This window comes from Fundulus heteroclitus, chromosome 22, assembly GCF_011125445.2.
Source record: "Fundulus heteroclitus isolate FHET01 chromosome 22, MU-UCD_Fhet_4.1, whole genome shotgun sequence".
Classification (NCBI taxonomy): domain Eukaryota; kingdom Metazoa; phylum Chordata; class Actinopteri; order Cyprinodontiformes; family Fundulidae; genus Fundulus; species Fundulus heteroclitus.
In genome coordinates, this window is record NC_046382.1 from 31,019,418 (window position 1) to 31,044,738 (window position 25,321).

The 25,321-nt window shown below is 37.7% G+C and overlaps 1 protein-coding gene across 1 annotated transcript in view; it reads left to right on the top strand.

Moving 5' to 3' along the window:
• ryr2b (ryanodine receptor 2b (cardiac)) overlaps window positions 1-25,321 on the top strand; it is a 102,842-nt gene that overhangs the window by 34,639 nt on the left and 42,882 nt on the right. The window contains exons 38-64 of the mRNA XM_036126063.1: window positions 996-1,196; window positions 3,123-3,234; window positions 3,354-3,494; window positions 3,748-4,024; window positions 4,113-4,227; window positions 4,344-4,476; window positions 4,583-4,686; window positions 4,845-4,980; window positions 8,353-8,539; window positions 8,720-8,828; window positions 9,784-9,904; window positions 10,827-10,996; window positions 11,268-11,488; window positions 12,697-12,787; window positions 12,873-13,013; window positions 14,449-14,609; window positions 14,711-14,789; window positions 14,892-14,981; window positions 15,482-15,619; window positions 15,706-15,783; window positions 17,553-17,628; window positions 17,717-17,840; window positions 18,068-18,183; window positions 19,064-19,140; window positions 22,470-22,591; window positions 22,757-22,806; window positions 23,015-23,075. Coding sequence (XP_035981956.1) covers window positions 996-1,196; window positions 3,123-3,234; window positions 3,354-3,494; window positions 3,748-4,024; window positions 4,113-4,227; window positions 4,344-4,476; window positions 4,583-4,686; window positions 4,845-4,980; window positions 8,353-8,539; window positions 8,720-8,828; window positions 9,784-9,904; window positions 10,827-10,996; window positions 11,268-11,488; window positions 12,697-12,787; window positions 12,873-13,013; window positions 14,449-14,609; window positions 14,711-14,789; window positions 14,892-14,981; window positions 15,482-15,619; window positions 15,706-15,783; window positions 17,553-17,628; window positions 17,717-17,840; window positions 18,068-18,183; window positions 19,064-19,140; window positions 22,470-22,591; window positions 22,757-22,806; window positions 23,015-23,075 — 3,431 coding nt within the window. The remainder of the gene's footprint in view (window positions 1-995; window positions 1,197-3,122; window positions 3,235-3,353; window positions 3,495-3,747; window positions 4,025-4,112; window positions 4,228-4,343; window positions 4,477-4,582; window positions 4,687-4,844; window positions 4,981-8,352; window positions 8,540-8,719; window positions 8,829-9,783; window positions 9,905-10,826; window positions 10,997-11,267; window positions 11,489-12,696; window positions 12,788-12,872; window positions 13,014-14,448; window positions 14,610-14,710; window positions 14,790-14,891; window positions 14,982-15,481; window positions 15,620-15,705; window positions 15,784-17,552; window positions 17,629-17,716; window positions 17,841-18,067; window positions 18,184-19,063; window positions 19,141-22,469; window positions 22,592-22,756; window positions 22,807-23,014; window positions 23,076-25,321) is intronic.

Sequence of the window (25,321 nt, forward strand, 5' to 3'; positions counted from 1 at the left end):
AGAAGTTTCAAGTTTTAGTTTGGTAAAATAAATAAAAAAGTCCCAAGAAGTCGGAACTTTTAGGAGTTGCCAAAATTTTGTGATTGCTATTGTAAAAATCTGGTGGTACTTGTAACACAGTTTGATTTCTCTGATCTAAACCATTACCAGCACCTTAGCTCAGGCTGTATGTTTATGGTTGTTCTGCTGATAAATCTATGCCTCAAGTTTAGCCTCAAGTTTTTTCAGCCTCTAATAGTTTATTGTTTTTGAGGTTTGATTTGTATTTTCCACCATCCATCTTCTTTTTAAATCACTCAAACTTCCCTGATGGGTAAAAAAACAACAACCCCGCAGTATGTTGATGCCACCACTATGTTTAACTCTGGAGATGCTCCAGTTAGGGTAAGGTGGAGCTTTATTTTTTTCACCATATGAAATTTTGTATGTAGGTCAAATACCTCTATTTTGGTCTTTTCTGATCAGTGCAAGTTCTTCCACGTTTGCCGTGTTCCCCACATGGCTTGTGGCAAACTGGTAGAAGACTTTCTCATTGCTTTATTTAAGCAATACCTTCCTTGTTGGTTCTGTTCCTTAAAGGTTAGATTTGTATATTGCATGACTTATAGTTGTCCCGTCGACAGATTCTGCATTTGATTATCAGGATGCTCTTTGCTTATGCTGAAATTTAATTATGTACAGGTACGCTCTCTTTTATTTACGTGACTTCTGAAGGCAAGATGTGCTTTGGATGTTATTGAGGGGTTTTGTAGAGATAATTACCAGGCCACGCTTTTAGGATTTTCATTTGCAAAAGAAGTTGACAACCATGTATAATTTTCCACTAAACAACTCCTCACTGGTATATATGTGTTGGTGTTTAACATAAAATCCCAATAAAATATTGAAGTTTGTTGTTTTAATATGACAAAATGTAAAAAAAAAGATCAAGGGGTATGACAAGGTACTGTAAGTAGAACAACCCAAGAACTAATCTCCACATTTTCTCTTTTTAGCTCTGTCATCTACTGTCCTACCTGTGCGACTGCCAGGTGCGACACAGGGTTGAAGCGGTGACGGCATTCTCTGCTAACTTCGTGCATCAGCTACAGGAAAACCAACGGTTTCGTTATGCTCAGGTCATGCAGGCACTCAACATGTCTGCAGCACTGACTGCTCGCAAAACCAAGGAGTTCCGGCTTCCTCCGCAAGAGCAGGTTTAATAGATCTAGATACAGAAACTGCCTATGGGGGGTATTTCAGAATTTTAAAAGTCAGGTCTTGTTAGAAGGAAAAAAAGGTAGTTACTATCTTAGCTACTATAGATAATCCTCTTGGCATCTTCATTTAGTACAAATTCAGACTAGACAGTCCTGGGGGCTAAAGCTAATGGCTAATCTGACAGGGGCCAATGTGAACTTCAATCCTCTTATAAAAATTATAAACTCAAAAAAGATTTTTATTGATTTATGTAAATACTACTTTCTGACCCTTTGATTAATTTTTATGTTTGCTTTGGGTGGTTATTTACACAGAATCCAATACATATTCTTCTACTTCCTGTGTGGAGCACGTATCAAGAACGAAGCGTGAAGCATTTCCGGGCTTTGCAAGTGTTTCAAGTGATCGGTATATTGAATTGTACACTCACATTTCTGTTGAGCTGTTATTCTGACCAGAAACCCTTTTTAGTTCTGTCTCTTACACAAGAATATAATTTCACTCCACTTCCTGCCTCCATTTCCTGTGTAAAAAAATATTGACTTCTCCATAGAAGAAGTCAATATAAATTTGAATGTAAATTTGAATGGCATTTAAAGGCTAAAAAAAATATTATTGTGGGAGAATTACTTAACTATTAACCTTATAAAAAGAAAGAAAGACTCAGAGAAAATGGCGTTCCTTTGTCTTAACAACGAGAATTCGTCTTTATTATGCCTAGAAACGTACAAACGGGTTTCAGGAGCGAATTCTGACATTCAAATACAATGGTCGTCATTTTAAAGGCTCATAATGTGTGTGCGTTAAACACAAGTGTCTGTGTGTCTCCATTGGTGTGTGTGCGCTACACGCTATTGACGTCAATTGGCAACAGGGCTTAAATTCTGGGAAGTGTTTATCACAAAAAGTACAACAACAGAGCGATTAGTTCCACTACTTGACATATCTTGGAACAGTCCTAGTAAATAACGACTCCAGATGTTTTCCTCTTACTCCCATCGGCGCGAGCCAGGGAAAAAGGTCAAAATGACCCTAACTCCCATATTATTTAGCCAAAATGCTAAGGTTTGACATTGGAGCAATTGTCATTTGCACTTTTCCAATTTGCCATTTAAGAACTACTGGGTAAACATTCACATATTCAGTATGTACATATTTGTTATCTTTTCATCTCTAAAGGAGATGGGATCAGGATGAGAAACTGAAAACAAATTCCTTTTTAGAGAGGAAAAATGTGGCTTTGGTCTGGGCCTGTCTTTTAGAAAAGCTTTAACTTGGTGAAGATGTCAAGAAATGTATCTTCTGCAGCTAGGATATTAACTGTCACTTTATGAATTCTGTTTAAAGGGGCCTATGCACGTACTCTGACCATTATAAAAACACAAAAGCGCATATATTCATCTTCAAAATAACAATGTAAGCCAAGTGTTTGAGCCTGAAAAGAATTTTTGCACCAGGCGCGATCGGCAGACATAAACATTATTGTGTCATTTGCCGGGAGTACCGCAGAACTGTCAGAAAGCAAGATAGCGACAAGTACAGTTACTCTTTTGTTTTGCATCACAGCTGGCCGTTGCTGACTCGCTCGGCTCCCCTGCTTCTTCTTGTTTATTCATTGCATGCATGTGCAATATTTTACTTCTAGTCACATGGTCTTGTTATGGTAATTATACACAAAATCAGCTATTTTATAAATTAGTAGAGCAAAAACAAAGTGTAAAACACAGAAATAACATATATTAAGCCAACAGGCCACATTAATTTAATCGGAAATCCATTGTATGCAACCAGAGTGAGCTACTGGCGTAGAAATTGGTAAAGTCATAGTACATAACTAGGCCCCTTTAAACAAAACATGATGAATCATTATGGTCCACAGTATTGTTCATTTTTTTCACAAGAATTTCTCACCCTGTGAAAAGATTAATTTGCTGCTAAGCTTCAGAGAAGATGAACAACAAGCAGATTGTCCGTGTCCAGTTGAACTCCAACAGCTCCTACAGGACTTTCATCATCTACTCAACACACATTGTGGTACTAACATTGATTATCTTTCACTTATTAAGCCATGGGACTATGAAAACCTCATAGAGGGCACTTATGCTAATTGCCCCTATATCACAGAATTTCCTTTTACGTTCTATTTTCTCCAGGCACCGAAATGGTTCCAGACTTAGAGGAGGAAGATGATGCCAAGATGTCTTTGAAAGATCGGCTTCTTAGTCGATTAGCAAAAGCAGTTGGACTAAAAAACAAACCCACTGAAGTGGAGAAGTATAAATCATTCAGTCTCAGTAAGTGTGCCTTATTTTAATTTTTTTTTTTTTTTTAAAGATTTTGCATGTTCGCTTCATTTAATCAAATGACTGATCTTCTGTGTTCCAGTTAGCTGTAATCTGTAGAAAATCTGTAAAAAATGTGTTTATGTTTGGAAAAGTTGTCTAGAAACTAAGAGATTCTAAAGTAACGGTATCAGCTTTCTCATAATAAGAGCCTTGAGGTTCCACAACCTAGCCTTTATCAACACTTCTCACTTGCTGTCTGCAGAGTCCCTCAGAAGGCTGATTTCTGAAACGATGGTGTGCTGGGCTCAGGAGAGAGAGATAGAAAACCCTGAGCTGGTCAGGGCTATCTTCACCTTGCTGTACCGGCAGTATCAGGGCCTCCAGGGCCAAATGGAAGGGTCACTCTCAAAGGCATACACTATCAGCCAGTCGTCCGTGGAGGACACCATGACTCTCTTGTCCTCTCTGGGCAAAATCCGTTCTCTCCTGAGTGTCCGCATGGGGAAAGAGGAAGAGAAGCTGATGATCAGAGGGCTAGGGTGGGGAGATAATTAATTGTCTGTGGTAATCCATAATCCTCATTTTGTTCTCTGCACCAACTCTTTTTTTTTTTGTATATATTTGCAGAGATATCATGAATAATAAAGTTTTCTACCAACATCCCAATTTAATGAGAGCTTTGGGGATGCATGAGACTGTGATGCAGGTGATGGTCAATGTTCTGGGAGAAGGGGAGTCTAAGGTGAGGGACTGACCGTGATAACCAGCTGTTGTTTGCACATTCTCCCTTATTACTTATTTTGATGTAAAAGTTAAACTGAACGCCCTTTACACTTCTTGACTTTACTCCCTTTTCAGGAGATTACCTTTCCCAAGATGGTAGCCAGCTGCTGTCGATTCCTCTGCTACTTTTGTCGGATCAGCTGTCACAATCAGGGAGCGCTCTTTGACCGCCTCACCTACTTACTGGAAAACAGCAGAGTCGGGCTTGGTATGTTCTGTATCTGCACTGATTTGGACCGACACAGCTTTAAGATCATCATCCAGTTTATCTTTTTAGTTTGAGTTTGAAGTGTTTTATGCGTTTGTCTCTTCAGCTTCCCCGTCCATGCGTGGCTCCACTCCTCTAGACGTGGCAGCAGCCTCCGTTATGGATAATAATGAGCTGGCACTATCATTAAAGGAAACTGACCTAGAGAAGGTGCAATACTATAATTCAGAAGACATCTTAGAGAAAAGAACACTTTTTGTTGTGTATGTTTGTTGTTTTTTAGTTAGGACTTTGTGACATGCCGTAACAAAATGCTGACAAAAGCCAAGTCTACTGTTTCCAAAGTTATAATCTAATGTACCATCCAGGTGGTTCAGTACCTTGCTGGGTGTGGTCTCCAGAGCTGTTCAATGCTAGTGGCAAAAGGCTACACTGACATTGGATGGAACCCTGTGGAGGGAGAGCGTTATCTCGATTTTCTACGGTTTGCTGTCTTCTGCAATGGTACGTATGCAAAATTAGAGCATGGAAAACTATTGTTTGCCTCATTAGTCTGACTGTATTATTTGTCATGGACGGTAATGGCTAGATGATGTGAAAGAATAGATGGTTAAAAAAACAAAAACTAATTTGAGTAATTTTGCAAATCCACTGCGGTGTCATATGGAGCAATCCAAACTGGTTTGATTCAACACAGTGGGGTTGGATTACAGGTTTGACCCAGTTAATGGTCTAACCTGGGTCAATCCATCCATGTTGTATATACTCCCACTTAATCCTTTCAGAGTTTTCTCTGGCTGTTGATGGGTGCACCATGGACAGGTCAACAATCTATCAAAGGGCAACACAAAAGACAAACAACATTTAATTTCCACGTGGAAAACATCCAGCCAAATTTCAATCCAACTTTTTCATCACTCACCTCAAGATTAAGGATTTTAAATTTTCATGTTCACCATTATAGGTTTAACAAAATGTGCAGCTCACAGGACAAAACAAAACAGCGGGGTGACGAGAAGGGATTAAGTGAAATTTAGGGATTAAGTGAAATTTAACAATGTGACAAGTTTTAACAAGTTTTAGAAAAACTAATAATCCAAATTCTGTTTTTAAAAATAGAATATTGGTTAATAGTTAGGCTCTGCTATCACTATGACAGGTCTATATTTTGAACTTTTCATGTTTGCCTCAATCTAAGGTGACCATAAAGACAAAATAGCATTAAAAAAAATTCTTTTTTGGAATTCACAAGCATAATAAATGTTATAAATCTCTCACTGCAATTAAAAATAAAATCCCGGTTGCCGGTTCAATCCCCTGCTCTGACAATCTCAGTCATTGTGTCCTTGGGGAGACACTTCACCCGAATTACCTGCTGGCGGTGGTCAGAGGACCTGGTGTATGGCAGTCTCACCTCTGTCAGTCTGCCCCAGGGTAGCTGTGGCTACTAACATAGCCCACCACCGTCAGGGTGTGACTGGGGGAATGACTGTAGTGTAAAGCACTTTGGGGCTGTTGGACTAGTTAAGGCTCTATACAAGTACAAGCCATTTACCATTTGCCCACTCAAAGTATTTCAAAATTTGAATACTAGGTGCACAACGGTACCTCCCCTAAAATTGTGAAACACAGTAGCTCTGAAGCAGATGACAACCTTAATGTGCCTTGCAGTAAATATTACATCAATTCTTAATTCTTTTATAAGGTTTTCTCACTGTTAAAATTGCTTGTTTTTCACAAGTAGCTGCTGAGAAAACCACTTAATATATCTTGCTGTGACGTGTGGCCTAGGTAACCAGCGTCAACTCTCTTGCTGTTTCCAGCTAACGTTTGAGCCAGCACAGTAATTTAAGACAATCAGGCTATTTGACGGAAACGTTTTTATAGGTGTCCTATAACACTTTTTCATGGACAGTCCGCAGCCAATCAGAATCGAGTATTTACTCAGACCATGGTATAGTGTGCTATGAAGATCGTTATTATGTCAATTTATATTTTAACAGCTCAAGCTTCATTATTGTATCATAGTTTGTTGGTTTTACAAAAAAGTTTACGTGGTTGACCTGGTGAAACCAAAAACCTGTTCGGTTCCTGCTTGATATTTTAAAATAACCAATCCACACAGTCAATGCGGCTCAGTTGGGTCGGGTATCTGCCTCTAAGGAAAAACAAATTTCTAGAAATGAAAATTCAAATCCATGGATCGATGGATGGTTTGGTGTTTGTATTGTAAACGCTGTGCTACTTCCCATTGCATACCTGTGTATATTGCTTATTTTTCCTTGAATTTCTCGCAAATTATCTTTCATATCAATTAGATTTCAATTACATTCAAATTAAACCGTCAAAGCACTATGTCATTCTACTTATTGGCATTTGAAAAGAACCAGTTTTGTATACAAATGATGCGGCTTCGGCAGCAGCCATGGCTCAATGCATAGCAATGATGCCTGTGTTTCATGGTGTTTTCACATGATGTCCAATTTAATAATGTATAGCAATTGTGCTCACAACCCATTCGGATCTTGTCTGTCACTCTGTCGCCATTAGTTTTTTAATGAATTGCCCAAATAACTGGCACACAATTTTAAAGTGGTTGGGTCACTTTGACATGAAGTCGCTAAAAGTTGTCTGTGCCACAACCAATCAACAACAAGAACTGCCCTACTTTAAAATAAGTGTGTCAAGCATATTTTTTATGGTTTAAACTTAAAGCAAAAGCTTAAACTTAGATGGCAAACAGAGAGTTTTAAAGGCGAAAGACCTAATTTTCTCACTTTGATGAGAAATGTTTTGGCATTTCTATATTGTAGGATATCCCTGTGCCCCTGCTTAATATATAACACTGTTAGCCATCTGTTTTCACTTTATGAATGGTTTGGTCAAAGTGTGAATGTTGAGCATCGCTAACACTGTGTTTGCTTTCTGTTTTATAATTCAAAAGAGGTTGAGAATGTTGAGGCTTGCCAAATAAACTTTATAGACAACTATTTGGGTTAGAATTACATAAATTCTTCCCAGCATAAACCTAGCATTTGTGTTAATAATAATAATAATAATAATAATTATGATAATGTAGTAGTAGTAGTAGTAGTAGTAGTAGTAGTAGTAGTAGTAGTAGTAGTAAATGTTAAATAAGTCATCAGAATAAGTAGCCTAAGAAAAAATCAACAGTAATTGAACACTGAAAGGGATCAAAATGGGGATTTAAGATAAAGACATGAAGACAACAAAGACTAAACTATAAAAATAAAAAAAAACTGAACAAAAATGCTAAACATACTACTTTTATTACAACCACGGTTTTAATTCAAAATTAATTTACTGTTTCTTGAAGCATTCAGTAATGCTTTTAATGCATATAACACACAGGACAATAATTGCTTATAGGACCTGAAGGATTTTGTTTCTGCGAAAGGAGCAAAATGCAAAGCCTAAAAGCCACAAATAGCCGCTTCATTTCATGTTCCCCATTATCTTCGACATTTGGAACAGAGGTAATTCATTCTGCTATTGATTATCTTTTTTTCTGAACCAGTGCCTAAAAGTCATCTCTCCAAATTGTCCTTGAGCTTGTTTACCATTCAGCCAAATGGCTTTCTGCTTGGCTTTTCTCTCTGTTATTTAAGATTCCACCTTTTACCTAAAGTCTTCAGTCTGTGCTGTTAATTAGAATATGATTGTGTTGTGATTGTCTTACTGCTCCTGTTGATCTGTTTTCTGTCCAAAATGAATTAAATGACAACGTACTTACAGGGAAACTGGGGGATAGAGAGCAAACGTTAAACATACATAGCCAGCCTAAAGTGTTCTCCCACACGTGACCCAAAATATTATTAGGGTTCCCTTTACCTTCTGTGTGCTCCTTCCCCACAGGTGAGAGTGTAGAGGAGAATGCATATGTGGTTTTGAGGTTGTTGATTCGTCGGCCCGAGTGCTTTGGCCCTGCACTGAGAGGAGATAGGGGAGATGGACTCCTGGCTGCTATGAAGGAAGCGATCAGCATCTCTGAGGACCCATCCATGGATGGACCTCTCCCCAGTCAGCACTCAAACAGAGCAATGTCTGTATATGTACATAGTCAGACACGTACTATATAATCTAAAATTAAAATCATGTGTAATGTATTCTACAGCACGGTCAAAAAAATTAATCTGTCTCAAAAGCTATAAACTTTTCCATTTTTTTTAAATGACATGTTTGACATTGAAAAATCATGTGGCTTTTGTGATTCCTGGTACAGGGATGCTGTGCACGACAGCGACGATGACCTTATTCACATGGGGCATGCCATCATGACCTTCTACTCAGCGCTTATTGACTTACTGGGACGCTGTGCACCAGAGATGCATGTAAGTGGTTTTGATTTTTGTGCCGAAAGCAGGTACAGTATTATAAAATGATCTTTATTTTAAATACCAGTTCTTATAACAAGCAACACATAATATACATAGTATATAGTATACTGTAAAAAATCCCTACTACGATTATATGTTCTGTGGATGTCAAAATGATAACTTTAATAACCCGGAAAGAATGCATTTTTATATTGTATATACTAACATATAGGAACTCTTTAAAAACTTGAATCAATGAGGTGCTCTATATTTCTATCTTAGATTATTACTAGTAACAGTCTTCTCAGTAATATTATCAGTAATAATGAAAATAAATATCTAAGATATTTTATGGTGTTTTTTCTTGCATCATTAGCCTGTATTGTATATTAATTTATAATCCCAACAGGATAAATATTTTATCTAACATAAAAGGAAACTCATTAGTGGAGCCTGACAACCGGTACTTTCAACCTGACAACCTCAAAAAATATGTTTAAATTTCAATATTGGTAAACCATCAACTATCCAAAGGAACAGTGTATTTTAAGGAATTTGCATTGTGTTATTTTTCTTTTTTACTAATGATTGTGGAAGTTGGTTTAAAACTAAATGAGACTTTAGTTACATTTGCTAAAATTGTGATCCTGATATAGCCAGGCACTATGCTGTTCTTTTTTAGACTGTCAAATGGAGGCTTACAAAATGTTCATTAATGAAATAACAATAGGGATTTGACCCATGTAGTGTGCAGGATATACATCCATCCATCCATTTTCTAACACGCTTATCCCTATTGGGGTCACGAGGGTGCTGGTGCCTATCTCCAGCTGTCAATGGGCGAGAGGCGGGGGGCAGGATATACAGTAAACAGTAATATATGTTTGCTCAATCCTGTCACAGGTTTATTTTGTCTTATTTACCCTGAGAATAACTTACCAAGCGTTCTCTTTTCTGAATTGTTAATCAGTTAATCCAGGGCGGCAAAGGAGAAGCCATTCGGATCAGAGCCATCCTGAGATCACTCATCCCTGTTCAGGATCTTGAAGGAGTCATCAGCATCTGCTTTCAACTCCCCTCGGTGTCAGAAGGTTAAACACGCTGAATTAGACGAGCTTTATCTGCATTACTAGTTTGTTTGAACACATTGGCTGCGCAGCATTCTTTGTTTGTTTTTAGAGATCAAAGCCTTAGGGTAAAATATAAAGATTGGTTTTCCCCTTCAAAAACATTTGTTCAGGATAGATCAAATAAAACTTAGTAGCCTATAGTATAAACCAGGGGTCTGCTAACTTTACAATGCAAAAAGCATTTTGTGTCCTCAGTCCTGCTAAATAGAACTTAGAGCCATAACTGTTACATGATCTTTTGAAGAAAGAAATAGACCTTTACTACATTTTTTTTCTATTTTTTGGTTTTAAAATATAGGGAAAAAATATTCAACCTTTGTAAAAAGAGGATGGATACATTTTCATTCCTAGGGATGTTGATATTTATGAAAAAAAAATTCCCACCTAAAATTATCCAAAACATTTTGCTGGTTCTTTTTGTTTCATTCTGTTGTGAAAAAAATATTGCAATTAATAAATCGAAAAATCTGCCATAAACTGCAATTTTATAATTATATAAAATTTTAAAAACATTAGTGGGTTCTTTTTAATTTTAGTCAAAATTGTGGAAAGTCCAAGGAGCCACTGGTTGCAGACCCCTGGTTTAAATCAAGTGTCCAAAATGATACTATGAAAAATTTATGAGGGCTCCATCATATGATACAAAATATTGAATAAGAAGTGGTCTAGTGTCTTAAAGATTTGTCATGCTTGTTTTCTGGTTGGAAATGTTACTTTTTTGCATGATTAGTTTTGATATATATGATATATATGCTGTTACCTTTTTATCTGTTATGATTTGTTTATAATTTATTTATAATTAGTATTTATAAATCATTCCCCTTTGGGACTAAAGATAATTCTGAATTTGAGGTAAATTGAGTTGTTCTTTTTTATGGTCTAGATGGTATTTTGGTTGAGCCTGACCTTGCCACAGTGTTCTGTCCGGACCACAAGGCAGCCATGGTTTTGTTCCTGGATCGGGTCTATGGCATTGAAGACCAGAGTTTTCTCGTGCACCTACTGGAAGTTGGCTTTCTGCCTGACCTTCAGGCAGCTGTTTCTCTTGATACCGTGAGCATTTTCTTGCCATTTTTACCTGATATACATATTTAATTTGAAATATGTAGGAGTGGCTAGTGAACTACAAACTGAACCAATAGAACTTGAAATTGCATGGTAACCAGAGTGGTTTATATAATTTTTCTTTGATTTTATATACAAAAAGCATATTGATTTATATTAAATTATTAGTATATTTTTGAGTGTGTGTCTGTTGATTCTGCTTCTATCTTCACTGGACTCTGTTAGAGAACAGCCTGTTTTTTGTTTGTTTTTATTGCAGACTGACCTGGGATCTACCGACATGGCCCTGGCCCTCAATAGATACTTGTGTACAGCTGTTCTTCCTCTGCTCACCAAACACTCAGCGCTTTTTTACGATTTAGGGGATCATGGATTGCTGATAGATGCTCTTATCCAGGCAATCTACCGACTCTCAAGGGCTCTAAGCTTGACCAGGGCTCAGAGAGAAACCACAGAGGAGTGCTTGCTGGCTTTGTGCAGGTAAAGACGGAGAAAACCTGTTTTAAAGTGGAGTGGCACCAGAGAAGAAAATATAGTGATTTATCTGAAGGCAAACCTAAATGTTTCTTTAGTTATTAGAGCAAATTATGTTGTTGTTAAGAGTAATTACTGTTAAAGGGTACATATCCTGCTTTTCAGTTCTTCCTTTTTACGTTGAAATCATTCAGTTGCGGTCAATATAAAGTGGAACTGCCATGCTTTGGTCTGTATTCCTCTTTAATTTACCCCCTTTTGTTAAAAATATGACCCAAAAACAACATACAAATATCTACACAGCTCCGGGGCAGACCACTTAGAGCTTTTCTGCTCTCCTAAGGATACTCCACTCAAATACACAACAAAATGTATTTGAAGGCTAAAAAAAGTGTTTTTTGTTTTTTTTTTTGCATGATATGACCCCTTTAAAAAATGTGTTAATTTCATTAGGGATCCTAATGCAAATTAAAAATTTTGTTCTTATTACAATGCCGTGCAAAAGTATTAATAATACCCCTTGGCTGGCTTTGTCACATTACAACTGTAGACAAATGTTTATTTAATTGTTTTACATTTTTATGCACAAATGAAAATTTGAACGTGCATAACTCCTACTTAAGCCCTACTTTCTGTTGGTCTATCGCATAACATTCCAATAAAAAAATACATGACAGTTGGTGGTTGTAACGTATCCAAAAAAAAGTAAAGGAATTAATGCTTTGAAAGCAATATGGGTATCATCAAATACATTTAGAGGTGGGTTTTGTAACCTTTGATTTTAATTCATTTCATCTACTGAAGCATGGGATGCAGCGTGATATTAACAAAACCAGACTCAACAGTAAAAACTTAATTCCTGTTATTTGTTGGGCATAAGAACAAATCTGAAGGCATTCTTACTGGATTTCGGTCATTTGTTCAAGCCTTTAAAAGACTTCCCATATCCACTGACCCACCCAACCATAAAATTACTCGTCATTTTTAATTAGAGCGTATTATGTTTGCTTTTCCCACTTTGTTACAAATTTACCAAAATAAATCAACTTGTAAAATTAATTAACTTCTTGCCCATTTTAAATAACATTAGTCACTCCTCTGTGACAAACCAAACATGTGTCGTTGGACAAGCTTACATGTGTGCATGTGTTAGTGATGACTTGGGGGGGGGGGGGGGTTCATAATATTGATTCTTCACACTTTGGTCTCTTCAGTAAACTCCAGCCATCTGCAATGCAGCCTCTCCTTCAAAGGCTTGTCTTTGATGTTCTTCATCTCTCAGATCATAGCAAAATGCCCTTAAATGTAAGTGTATAAATTGGTAACATATATTGGTAGCTTAATCTGAAATGATAGCATATTAGTTTTTCCTCTTATTTATCATTCACAGCTGTTGATCAATCATTATGAGCAGAGGTGGAAGTATTACTCCCAAGCTGGCAGGCGGAATGGCCAAAACCTGGCCTCTGAAGAGGAGCTCCATCTCTCTAGAAAGTTATTCTGGGGCGTGTTCAAGACCCTGACCAAAAAGGTAACCAATGATTTATACATTTCCCTTAAACTTAACATAAAAATTTGAAAGACACAAAAACGATATAGCCATAGCAAAGACATGTTGTCATCTTCTGCTTGTTATCTTTTCAACTCTCTTCTCTTCAGTCTATTTTAGGAGAAACGGCAAAATGCATTTCTGGTGTCTTCCTTTGGTGTAGAAGGAGAATTTCAGGGAGAGAAGAAATAGCACACTGGAGATTAATTGTTAATTATTCATACCCTGGTATGAAACCTCTCAAAACCTGAGCAGACTTCCTGGAGACTTGAAAAAGACACAAGCTGTAAATGAAATAAATAGCCATTCTCTCAGTCTGCTGTAAACCCATGCTTTGGTATTCATCTGAGTCCTTCTGAACGGTAGATATCAGAGGAATATTTGAATGATGAAGTCATGACCCTATGCAACTCTGTGTCCAGTGTAGGTTAGTCACTAAGCATTTTAGCTGCTTTGTATTTTTGTATTGCACACGTTGTCAGCTAGTTAAACCTGAGCATGGGGTGAATCTATATTTAAATTAAATTACATAGTTTTACTTCCTTTAAAAGAAATGGACCTGTGTGCCCCATCCTCTTTATTTATCTCAGGGAAACAAGAAATCCTGTATCATCAGAAACTGATCAATTTAGAAAGATAAAGTATAAATTGCTTTAGTTATATTTATTTTCTGGAAACTTTCAGGGGTGTAAACAATTTTGGCATATGTAGTACCATCTGACATTTCTTCTGTGATTTTTACTGTTGTAGTTCTTCCCCCTCACTGATTAAATGCATGTAAGGGTTTTAAACGTCTTTACCTTGGGTATCAATAAGACTTTTGTTCATGTTTATATTAAGCTTTATATTTGCAGCAGTGCAAAGTCATTCCTCGTTTCTTTGGTTGTAGGTTGTAAAAATGGATCCTGACCATCTATAATGCAGATCCCTTTTTTACAGTTTGAGAGATTTAATCATCAACGTTTTTGTTTTTTTTCTATCGAGGATTTCAAAATCGGCAGATTATTTAATATGAGTCATATAAACCACACCGTGTACACTGATAAATATCACCACTGGAGGTAGAAAAGATTTGCAGAGTTGATTTGCAGTGGCACTTTCCCTTTAAGGGTGTTCAACGTTACAACAACAACAAACGTGTTGATGATTAAAAGAAATCTGATGACCGACCAGCGTCTTGTGTGTTTGCTGTTTTGTAACCAGGTTACAGCAGCCAAATAAATTAACCGGATCTCCTCGGTGATAGTTTCCTTGTAAAGCAGTCAAGCCTCATACGTTTTGGACCAAGGCCTGTGAAGAGAATTTAATGACCTTTTAATAACAGCAGATTAAATGTATGTGTTCAGCTAATTCACCTAATTTCTGATAAATCCTTTGTCTTGTTCTCCATTCTCCCCTTCCCTCTCCAACTCTGAAGTCCCTCGTTCCTCAGCTGTTAAGCCTGTGTGTGCAGTGCCTTGTTGCAGTAGCCAAAGCCTTGCCTCCTGACCATGTGGAGCCAGCCGGTTTGTCTCAGATGGAGAGAATAACCTCAGTTGACAATGGATACTTTGACCCCCAACCCGTAGATACTTCGAAGTAAGAACACTTGTAGAAAACGCGAGTCCTCCAGCTGGTTTGCGTGTAGTTTGAGGAGAACCCAAACTGATTAGGTTGTGCTATTGCTCTCCTTGCACCAGTGTCTCCGTGCCCGAGCGAATGGACTTTGTGGTTAACAAGTACGCAGAGCACACCCATGAGAAGTGGTCTCTGGAAAAGGTAATGTCCCAATAACTAATCCTCAGAGCTGTGTAGCTTATAATGTGGCACATTATAAGCATTAGTTACAAATGCTTATAATGTGCGTTTTATTCCTAACAGTTTGCCAGCGGCTGGGTACACGGAGAGCAGCTTTGTGAAAACGCCAAGGTCCACCCTCTCCTGAAGCCGTACAGGGCTCTGGCTGAGAAGGTAGACTAAAGCCAGCTTTTTGTGTGTTTGTGGAGAGACGTGAACTGACACATCTCAAAGGGACTTTTTACAGAATGTGACAGGAAGTATTAAAATTATCTGCTTACATTTGAAGACCCCCCTCCCCTGATATACTACAAAACATGCCATATGTGCTGGCCAGTTTTTTTTTTTTTTTTCCAGTTCATGCAATTAAATGTTAAAATAGTATTGTTTTGCTTGCCCGTGCAAATTCTCAGGTTCTGGGTCATTGCAACAGCAAACAGGCTGAAATCGGAGGCCGAGTTCTTTCTGAAAACGTTTTGACACCTTTCCAGGAGTCTTTCCAGGCGGCTCGCACTTCAGCGACCTGCAGTTGGAGCGCTGCTGTTTTTAACGGACATGGAGGCCCATCCTCCTAGGCACATTCTATTGTTTTGCTCCATAGCAGTGCGTTTATGAACACTATCAGAAGGGTTTTATGACTTTCTAACGTCCTCAGTTTGTCATTTACCGAACAGGAGAAGGATGCGTATCGCTGGGCCATCAAAGAGACAATAAAGAGTATGTTGGCCTTTGGATGGACCATAGAGCGAACCAAGGAAGGAGACACATTTGGCATACATGCCTGTGCTCGCAGGGTCTCTCAGTCCGGTCAGGTGTGTCTACTCACTGGCAACATTGACTTAACAGCTTTAGCCTCTCTGCAGCGAGAAAGCAGCCAACCATTTCTTGTCTTTCTCAGCTGTCATTTGAAGGAGCATCCACCTTTAGCCCTAAACCTTTGGACATGAGCAGCATCACCTTGTCATGGGAGCAGTGTGTGAGTACCCAAGGACGTTATTTACCCTGTAGGCTCACCAAACGTGGAAGTTTACATAAAACATGTTTGGTTATGGGAGATATATTTAAATACTTTTGGCTTAAAGTATTTGAGTATTTTCACATTCTGTCAAACTTAATTACAAACTCTAGTGTATTTTGGGGGAACTTTATGTGCTCGCCAAACAAAATGTTTTTCTTCTTTACAAATAAGAAATGTGTTGAAATAAGAAATGTGTTGAAATATGTGTCCTGCTGGTAGGTCAGGCTCCATTTTTTTTAAAACCTCTGACTGTTTTCCTTTTAGTTTTCCCCCCCTAGTATTCCCATAAGCTCTGACCAATTTCTCTTTCATTGCTGATGACAAGATTCCCAACAGCATGAAGCACAATTGGGACGATGTTTTCAGGGTAATGTGTGATGTTAGTTTTCCTCCACACGTTGCTTTTTGCTTGTAGGCTCGAAACAAAAGTTGTTTTTTTTTTTTTTTCTGACCAGAACACTTTCTTACACATGTTCACTATGTGGCCTACATATAGAGTTTAAACAGGATGTCTTATGGCTTCCTTTTTGCCCCTCTTCCATAATGGTTAAAATTATAAAATGCAAGACGAATAGTTGTCTTGTCAACATATTCTCCCATCTGAGCTATAGATCTCTGCAACTCCTCCAGAGGACCTCTTCGTTGCTTCTCTAATTAATGTTCTCTTTGCCGGGCCCGTCAGTGTAGGCTTGTGGAAATTTCTTATGTAGGTTTGCAGCTGTATCTCTTGCTTCTCCACAGATGTGAACACTTTTCAGATGGAATCAGCAGTGCTCTGAGAGATGTTCAAGACTTGAGATAGTGTGGCATTACTTTACGTTGTTAAAGACTTCTCCAAAAGATTATCCCCAACCGGTTTGCTGTATTCCTTCTTCGTCTTTTTGTTTGGTTGCTAATTGTCTATACCAAATGTCTGAGCTTTTCACAAAACAGATTTATTTACACTGAGATTAAATTGAACACAACTGGACACGTATTAAATGTATACTATGCAACCGGGGTTGATGTTCCAGCGAGGCTCCCCCCAGAGGGCGAAAGTAAAAGTGGACTGTCGTAAAGATGCTCAGCTGTTCTCCTGGTTTGTCCGTCAAGCCAGGCGCAGTTGTTTTGAGCTTAGCAGACAGGCGAACACAACGAAAAGTAAAAAAAAAGGCAGTACAAACAATGACTAACACAGTGAAAGTATGAACATGCACAGAGAGAGAGAGAGAAACCATTCCAATGTTAGTTACAATCGCATCAGCAGAAACTGAGCCCGTGGGTGTGGGCCGAGAGCTCTTGCAATTGCAAGTACGGTATTTCCCTTACAGACCACCAGGGCGGCCGAGAAAACCTTTGTTTGACCTGAAATGCCTCATTTAATCATCCAAAACGGTATGGAACACATTAATTAACTGAAAAATGTTGCATAGTATGCCTTTAAGGGACTTCTGAAAGGCTCTGATTGTTTCTCTGGGTCTTGCTTAGGCGTATCACATTAAAAGGGGCTGACTATACGGGCATGACACACTTTTCAGATCTTTATATCTGTGAAGGTTTTTGAGAACCATATAATATTTTCCTTCATCTTCACAGTAATTAACTTCTTTGTGTTGGTGTATTGCATAAAATCCTCCCCAGAACACATTGGGGTTTGTGGGTGCAATTGGACAGAATTTGAAACAGTTCAACAGGTTTGAATGCTTTTTGGAGGAAACAACGTTTCTGAATAATCTCGCTGCCTTTAGGCTATGTCTGAACTGTTGGCTGAGAACTACCATAATTCCTGGGCTCAGACTAAGAAGTTACAACTTGAGAACAAAGGTACCATATCATGGGTGTTAATATCCTAAATCTATTTTACTCCAGTCTATCAATCTTTCAATGCTTTGAATACGTTTTTCACTCATAGGAGGGGAAGGCCATTCAATGCTGGTGCCATATGATGCTCTGACTGCCAAGGAGAAGACCAAGTTCAGGGAAAAAGCTCAGGATATACTGAAGTTCCTTTTGCTCCATGGCTACACTGTGTGGAGGTCAGCCAAGTCTATCATGACTGTGAAAAGGGTCAATTTTGTGTTATGTGAAACTTCTAAAGTATGCGGCTATTCTTTTATACAACTGCTATATTAGCTTACATAAGTTGCAAATTCTCCCACTGAAAAATTAATTTAAAATTCCTAATAAATAAAAAAGTCTAGCAAAAACAAGTCTTGAATGATTGTATCAGTTATAACCAAGTCTCCTGGCACCTCTACTAAAGGGATCGGAAACCTGTGGAAATTGACTTCCCTGCTACTACAAACTGCTTTGGACACATCTTCCTCCAACGGATGCTGTATTACACCGAGGAGGCTCAAGAGGACATGTTAAAGCTTGGTAACAGTTTTTTTCTATATTAATATAGATACCCTAAACTGAGTGAAAACCTAAAAAGTGTATTTGGAACCTATATCATGTCTTTTAGGTGAATCCTAAAAAAAAATATGAGCAGTAAGCAGTAAATCTCCATACTTAGTGAGTTATTGATTGTTGTCATTGTTTCTGATTTGTGCAGATCAGCTCATTTTGGTCACTATATACAGTCATATTCAATAAATTAGAATATGGCTTTCAATGAGACACATTTGTCAGATTAGAAGGACCTTTTGAAAATTAATCTTTAAGCAAATATTAAACATACTTTTCATTAAGCCTACATTTCTGTATTAGAATACATTTTGTATAGGTTTAATGTTATATTTGAATCCTAAACTATGTTTGTATTATATGTAAGCAAAATATCATGTTTAATAAATGAAAAAAGGGCTTTGACATTTGAGTCTGTGTGTAATCTATATATTGTTTTTGCCTTAGTTTATTGGGTTACTAAAACAAATTGACTATTTGACAGTATTCTAATTTACCGAATATGACTGTGTGTTTATGTATCTCCCTGCTTAAAGTGTTGTGATTGAGGAAGAACATAGATGCTAAACTGTACTTGGATGGAATATGGTTGTTTTGGTCAGATTCTTATGCAAAAATACTTTTTTTCCTGACAATACTTCCAATCGCACCCAAAAGACTTTGAAGACCTCGAGAAGTATTGATCAAGACGATTCGAAATGATTATGGGAAAGTCTGGCTTCTTGGAAAGCGAATTTAAGCAAATACAAATTAAGGGTGGTTCAAAAAATCTTGTAGTATTAAATATGTTCCTGCCTCCTTTTCTGCTGGGCAGTGCCAGACTAATTTATTGTGCTGTGTTTATTTTCAGAGGTGATTCAAGCCAGAGGACAGATGTCTAAGGGAGAAAGGGCTCAAGATCAGCAGCCAATAATTTTTTTTCAGAAGGTTTGCCTTGTCTCAGTTACACATTCAAACACAGCTGATTTTTATCATGCGATTAAAAAAAACCCTGGTAATGAATTAGCCCAGTTCCAATTAAATCTTTTCCACTGGCCTTTTATTTGTTCTTATTAGCCTTTTTTTCTCATTTCACTTATGACATCTAATTAGTTTTGTTAGATGGTCGCTATGGGCAACCCCTGCAAGCCAAACCCTTTGTGGCTGTGTAATTTGTTTAACCATTTTGGAAATCCATGTGGGCGTTTCGATTTCCATCAGGACATGGATTAAAGCCTCCCACACCGCTCTGCCTCCAAGGAGGCAGCAGTAAAATGGGTTTATTTTTCATCGTTGGGACCCCCAGAGTCAGACCCTGTCAGGCAACACTGAACAGTCATGCCTCTCATCTTTACACCAAACCTCCCACTATAGCGAACTGTCACATGCATACATGCATGCAGGCCGGCAGGAACGTCTAATCCTGTTTAGCTGTCAGTTGAGAAATTTTCAGCACTTCATGCAAGCAGGTCAACGCCTGTGAAGTAATGAAGTTGGAGTTACTTCATAAATCAACATTTATTAAATTCATCACTACTTCATGGATTGTCCTTGCTTGAAGGTTCTGATGATTTAATTGAAGAATGTTAACGATGTTGGGTCGTATTATCAAATGAGCGACTCTTGTTTTCCTTTTTTTTTATATTTATCTTTGAAAGTATTATGTTCAAGGCACAATTGATCCCAGAGTGAGTGTGTTAGCAAATGTGTCAAATCTGTTTTAATGTTTTTTTTGTTTCTCTTAGCAAAACAGTATGATTGAAGCAATAGGATCCCTGTCATTAGGCATGTTTTAACTGTTGAATATTTTAGGATTACTTTTAGGATTAACAACTAGAGTACTTTCAGTCAATCTGAAAATGTTTAAACCTTAGATCTGAATAAATCTGAATATTTAAGAAACTTAAATAGAGTCAGCTTTCTTAGGGATATGTTTATATGTGTACAATTATTGGGACACTATAATGCATAATGTGCTGACTTGTTATCTAACTAAATGAAGAATTAATGTTTTCCCATCTGACTTTTTTATTCTAATCTGTTCAGTACTAGTCTGTAATTAATCGGTGACTAATAATTCCTATATTCTAAAAAACAAACAAACAAAAAAAAAAAACAGTCACACACCTTTCCTTCATAGTGTCTGTTCAGAGATGCGGACTGTTTTCCATTACTGTAAGACTACAATTTAAGACAAAACTTATTAATAGGGGCAAAATCAGGTGAGGACGGTGTCCAGGTGATTATGTTTTCATTTCTAAGGCCCTTTTTGGCTACCTGTGCAGTAGAGTATCTTGCATGAAAATCATGGCCATTATGAAAGACAAAGACAGTTTGCCGTACCACTGCATCATTAAAGTGTCCTTTAAAAAGTGCCGGTGGGTTTGGGAATTGATTTTAAGTTTATATTTTAAGTTTATATTTAAGTGTATATTCAAACCAAAGTTCTAGATAACCTTATTTAGATTTGTTTGGCAGTGGTTAAAACATTGACACATTCATACTAACATCTTAATACAAACCGAACCATGCAATTAAACATAACACTCAAAGTGGCTTTAAAAATCAAATCAAATCAGGACAAAGAAAAAGGAGACCAAGACGAATAATATAAAATAAATAAAAATGTAAAAACTAATGGGTAAAAACCATAAATGCCAAACAGTATATAAAATAAGATAATGTCGTAAATCCATTAAAATCCAATGAGAGTGGCTTTATAATTGCATCTTATTCAGCAGTCGTAACAGAGATGTTTTTAAAAGGTCTGGTCCTAGAATTAGCGACTACAAATCTTCTTCCAGAGAGAAGAAGCTGAAACTCTCTGTGAAGTGGATGAACGGCATCATTTAAAACAGAAGTGGCTATCTGCTGTACAGGCATGTGACTGATTGTTGCAGCTCTCCAATCAGTTTAGATGACAGTTTCACAGCCTGCTGTTGGGAACCCCTATTTAAGGGTTGCATGACCAAACCAAGGGAAGTAATAAAACTGATTGAATAAAAACATGGTAATGGTAAAAACATGCGTCATTATGGCTCGATTCACATTAAAATGGCAATGTTACCTCGAGCAGAAGAGGAGCTGATGTGACTTCACACTGGGCCACATGTGTAGTACTCAATACTTGGTCAAGGCTACTGTTGCACACTGTGAAAAAGCTTCAGGCATATTTAAGGAAACCCACACTTTTTGTTATTTTCAACAGGTTTATAGAATAATTTCGGCTCAATGTTTGTCCTCTCTTCTTTTAAGCAGAAGTAGACATAATTGAAAGTAGTTATTTGCTGGCTTTTTGTAGGTTGGAATAGGGGCCATTCCAAAAGCTAAAATATTAGCTTATTTTATTCATTTCAAACATAGTTTTGATGTTTGCTTAGAAAATTGTCCTGTTGGATAGCCTGCTGTTTAATGTTTCAAGCATCTCTCCATTATCTGAAGGTGAATTGGTCAGGAAGGCCATGAAAAACCCAGAACCCACCAAGGTCCGATACAATCATGAATGTGAATATACAGGAACACTAGTATTACAGTTTATTGTAAATCTAGTTTAGCATCAACAAAGACGGAGAGGATGTCACTAAGTAAGAAGAGCCTTCTCCAAAATGTACACCTTCAAATGCACCTGGAATTTACAGCTATTATCATGGACGAGTTGAATGTCTTCAGAGAAAAGTTTTGTCATTAGAGGAGACAATGAGCTGTTTTTTCTCCATGACAAAAAGGATGTTTTGACTTGTAACAACAGTCATGTGTGGTTTTGGTAACATGCTAAGAGGCTGTTAGCTAGAGAGCTGAAACTTGAACACAATCTGGTACTACCAACAAGGAGATGATCTCAAAACATCAAACCATGATTCATAAGGGTGAAAGGAGGCTAACATTAGGCTTCTAGATTAGCCTGACCTCACTCCTACTGAAAATTTGGGTTTGTTCCAGGAAACCATCTAAACAATCTCTACCAAACATGCCAAGACAATTGATCAAATAACCAGACCGAAATATGACTGTGGGCTCTTGATTGCAACATTTTGCTCAGAGCCTTTATGTATATTTGGACAATGCGCTAATTGCAGATTAACCATAACAGATTCAAACTTGTGCATCTAATTTTTGTGTTTAAGAATCTCTGAATTGTTTATGTTGTACTGTATTATTGTACTATGTTTCCAAATTGTGTTTCTCAATGCACAACTAATCAAAGGAATTAGATTTTTTTTGTTTATACAATATTGATTGTTGAAGAGAGTATTTGCTGTTACTCTGTATTTTCACAGGTTGTTCTTCCTCTTTTGGAGGAGTATGTAAAAAGCCATCGCCTGTATTTCTTGTCCACTTCTCTAAACTCAAGTGATAACAGAAGTCACGCCTCAAAAAAGGAAAAGGAGATGGTTTTGTGGTATGTACAACTTGTACCCGTGGAAAAAAAAATAACCCTTCTACATTATTTTATTGAATATCTTTTCTGCTAGTTTTATAGTATATTATATTTATCATTTCCCAACATATTGTGGTGTCCTGGAGCTTGTTACATTTTTCTTTTCCTTTTTTCTCTTCCATCCAGTCTCTTCTGTAAGCTTGCCGCTTTAGTAAGACACAGAATCTCACTAATTGGTAAGAAGCAACGCTTGTTGAGACATTAATTTGTTTCACTGTCTGTTTTTGTATGCTCTTGCTTTCTGATATTTGGATCCTGCTGCTGTCTGACTTTTGTATGGCTTTCTCTAGGTTCTGTAGCTGTATGATTTTTTTTCATGAATTTGCATCCATAAACTGTCTTATTTTGACATGATTTGAATGCAATAGTCTCATGTTTTAACAGGAGATGAAGCCTCTGCTGTTACAAGCTGCCTCCGCGTTCTGGCTCAGGCTCTTGATGCCAGGTAGCGAGATGACACAACTGTCACATTGCTTTAAATGTATCAGGTCTTTTTCCTCCCTTCAGGTTTTATTAGTGTTGAGAATGAGATGTCTGATGTAATTGAACCAGAGATACACTGATGCTATCTAATTGTGGTAGATATCACTTATGTTGCCTGCAGACGATGACTCTGTGTCAGCATGATGTTGGAACAATTTTTGCTCATCAGAGATATATGTTATTATGCTTGATGAATAGCTTTGCAGTTCTTTTTGTATTTTTACTATCGTATTTTATTAACATGAGGAATCAGAGCTTAAAATGTTAATCACCTGTTACTATTATTATTCCTTTTTAATGTCTACAGACGCCTCTCAATAGCTCCTTTCAAAAGAGTAAGTCATATTTTATATGGAATCATTGCACACAGTGTCATATACTTAAATTGTATATTTTGGATAACAGCAAATGAAAATCCAAAATTCAACTTAGAAAATCTGAATCGTACATATGGACAATATGTTTTTACGTGGAAAATGTGGTGTACTGAAGCATACCTCTGTAAGGCACAGTATATCCACTTCAGCCCTGGTCTGGCGATGGGCTAAGTTTGCATTACCTGCTCCATCAGGGCAGCATTATATCAAGGTGTTGTCTGTGGCAAAGCTAAGAAAGCCCAGTTTGCATTAAAAGTGACCTTCAGTTCAAAATTCATCCTCTCAATGTTGTTGTGTAGCCTTGTGAGACCATCCTGATCTCGCGAGCTTTCAAGGTTTCACTTGCAGATCAGTCTGGCTACTCTCCGTTAAAGAAAATTTGGAGCAGTTCACCAAACGAACATCCAATCAGCGTTGGCTTTGAGGCGGGTTGAGGTGTGACGCAACGAGAAGTGCGACAGTTCAGTCTAAAGAACATGGCGGCTTCAGCCGATGAAACTAGAGTTAGCATGGCTATCAAGCAAGTTTTATCTGAATTACAGAGTATTTCTTTGCTGAGCTAACGAGCCTTTACCTGCAGCAGCAAGAGTAGCTTGGCTTGTGGTTGTGTTTTCGTCGTCGCTGTTAGTACGTCATATGCTTCGTTGATCTGATTGGTTTACTTGGCCCGTCTATCACCAACATAGGCCAATCAGCTAACCAGTATTTTCGCCCCTTCCCAAAATTACTTCAACGGAAGGTTTCCAGATGGATATGCGGAGCAAATCCATCTGGCGGAGTCAGGTTAGCTGTTGTGTACCTTTGTCTGTCACTATTTTTTCTTCCACTCAATTTTCCATTATGATGTTTGGAAAACTATCATGTCAGGTCATGATTTGGTCATAGCACAACAAATCTGGATCAAAACTCATGATCTTTCTGATAAACTGAGTTTTGGGTCGTCATTAGATGTAAGCCACACTTATAAATAATAACTTAAAGGAGACATATATTGCAAAAGCCACTTTTTCAGCCCTGAAATACGATTTGTTGTGTACTTGGAGTCTGTAGGAAGACAGCAGTCTTAAGGTGCTGTGAGGTTATCTTTATATTCTGTTAGGGCTGTATGTTTTATTCCATTCAGCTTTCTCTATTCCCTATTAAGTTTACCTTCCAGTATTTGCTGTGGAGCTGCTAAACAAGGTCATGGACTTTCAGCTAACCAATTTTGTAAATCCACCGTTTTGGCTCCAATTTTGTAGTTCAGGGTCAAGACTGCCAGACCTAGAAGTCAACAAGTCAAAGTGTTCGGTTACTGGGTGTATTACCTCACACAGTTCATTACACCGTCCCCCAGAATACTACAAAAATGGCTGAACGGGGTGGAGTGGAACACTATGTGACCTATCTGCAGAGCTACAAAGGGGCCAGGTGTGAAGTGCTTACTTTGGATTTAAAGAGACAGCCCCTAAACAAGTTGCTCTCATACTCTCCTCAGAACAGGGGTGAAAAGGGGGAACGTGGGGGTAAATTAACGAGGAATTCAGACCAAAGCATTGCAGTTCCATTTTATATAGAGCACAATTAAATTATGTTAATGTGAAAAGGAAGGCATTAAAAAGCATTGTATGTCCCCTTTAAATAGCTAAAAATACCTTACTGTGTGTAATAAATCCATATCATGAATAAGTTCACTCTTTTATAAGGAATCAATGAAATAAAGTGAGGCAAATCAAATGAGCTGCACCAGTATTTATCTAAATATAAAAAAAACATTTATTTTTCCATCCACAAAATATGTTCTACATTGACATGTCTGCTTGTTGTATTTTGCTCTGTCGTCTCCACCCAG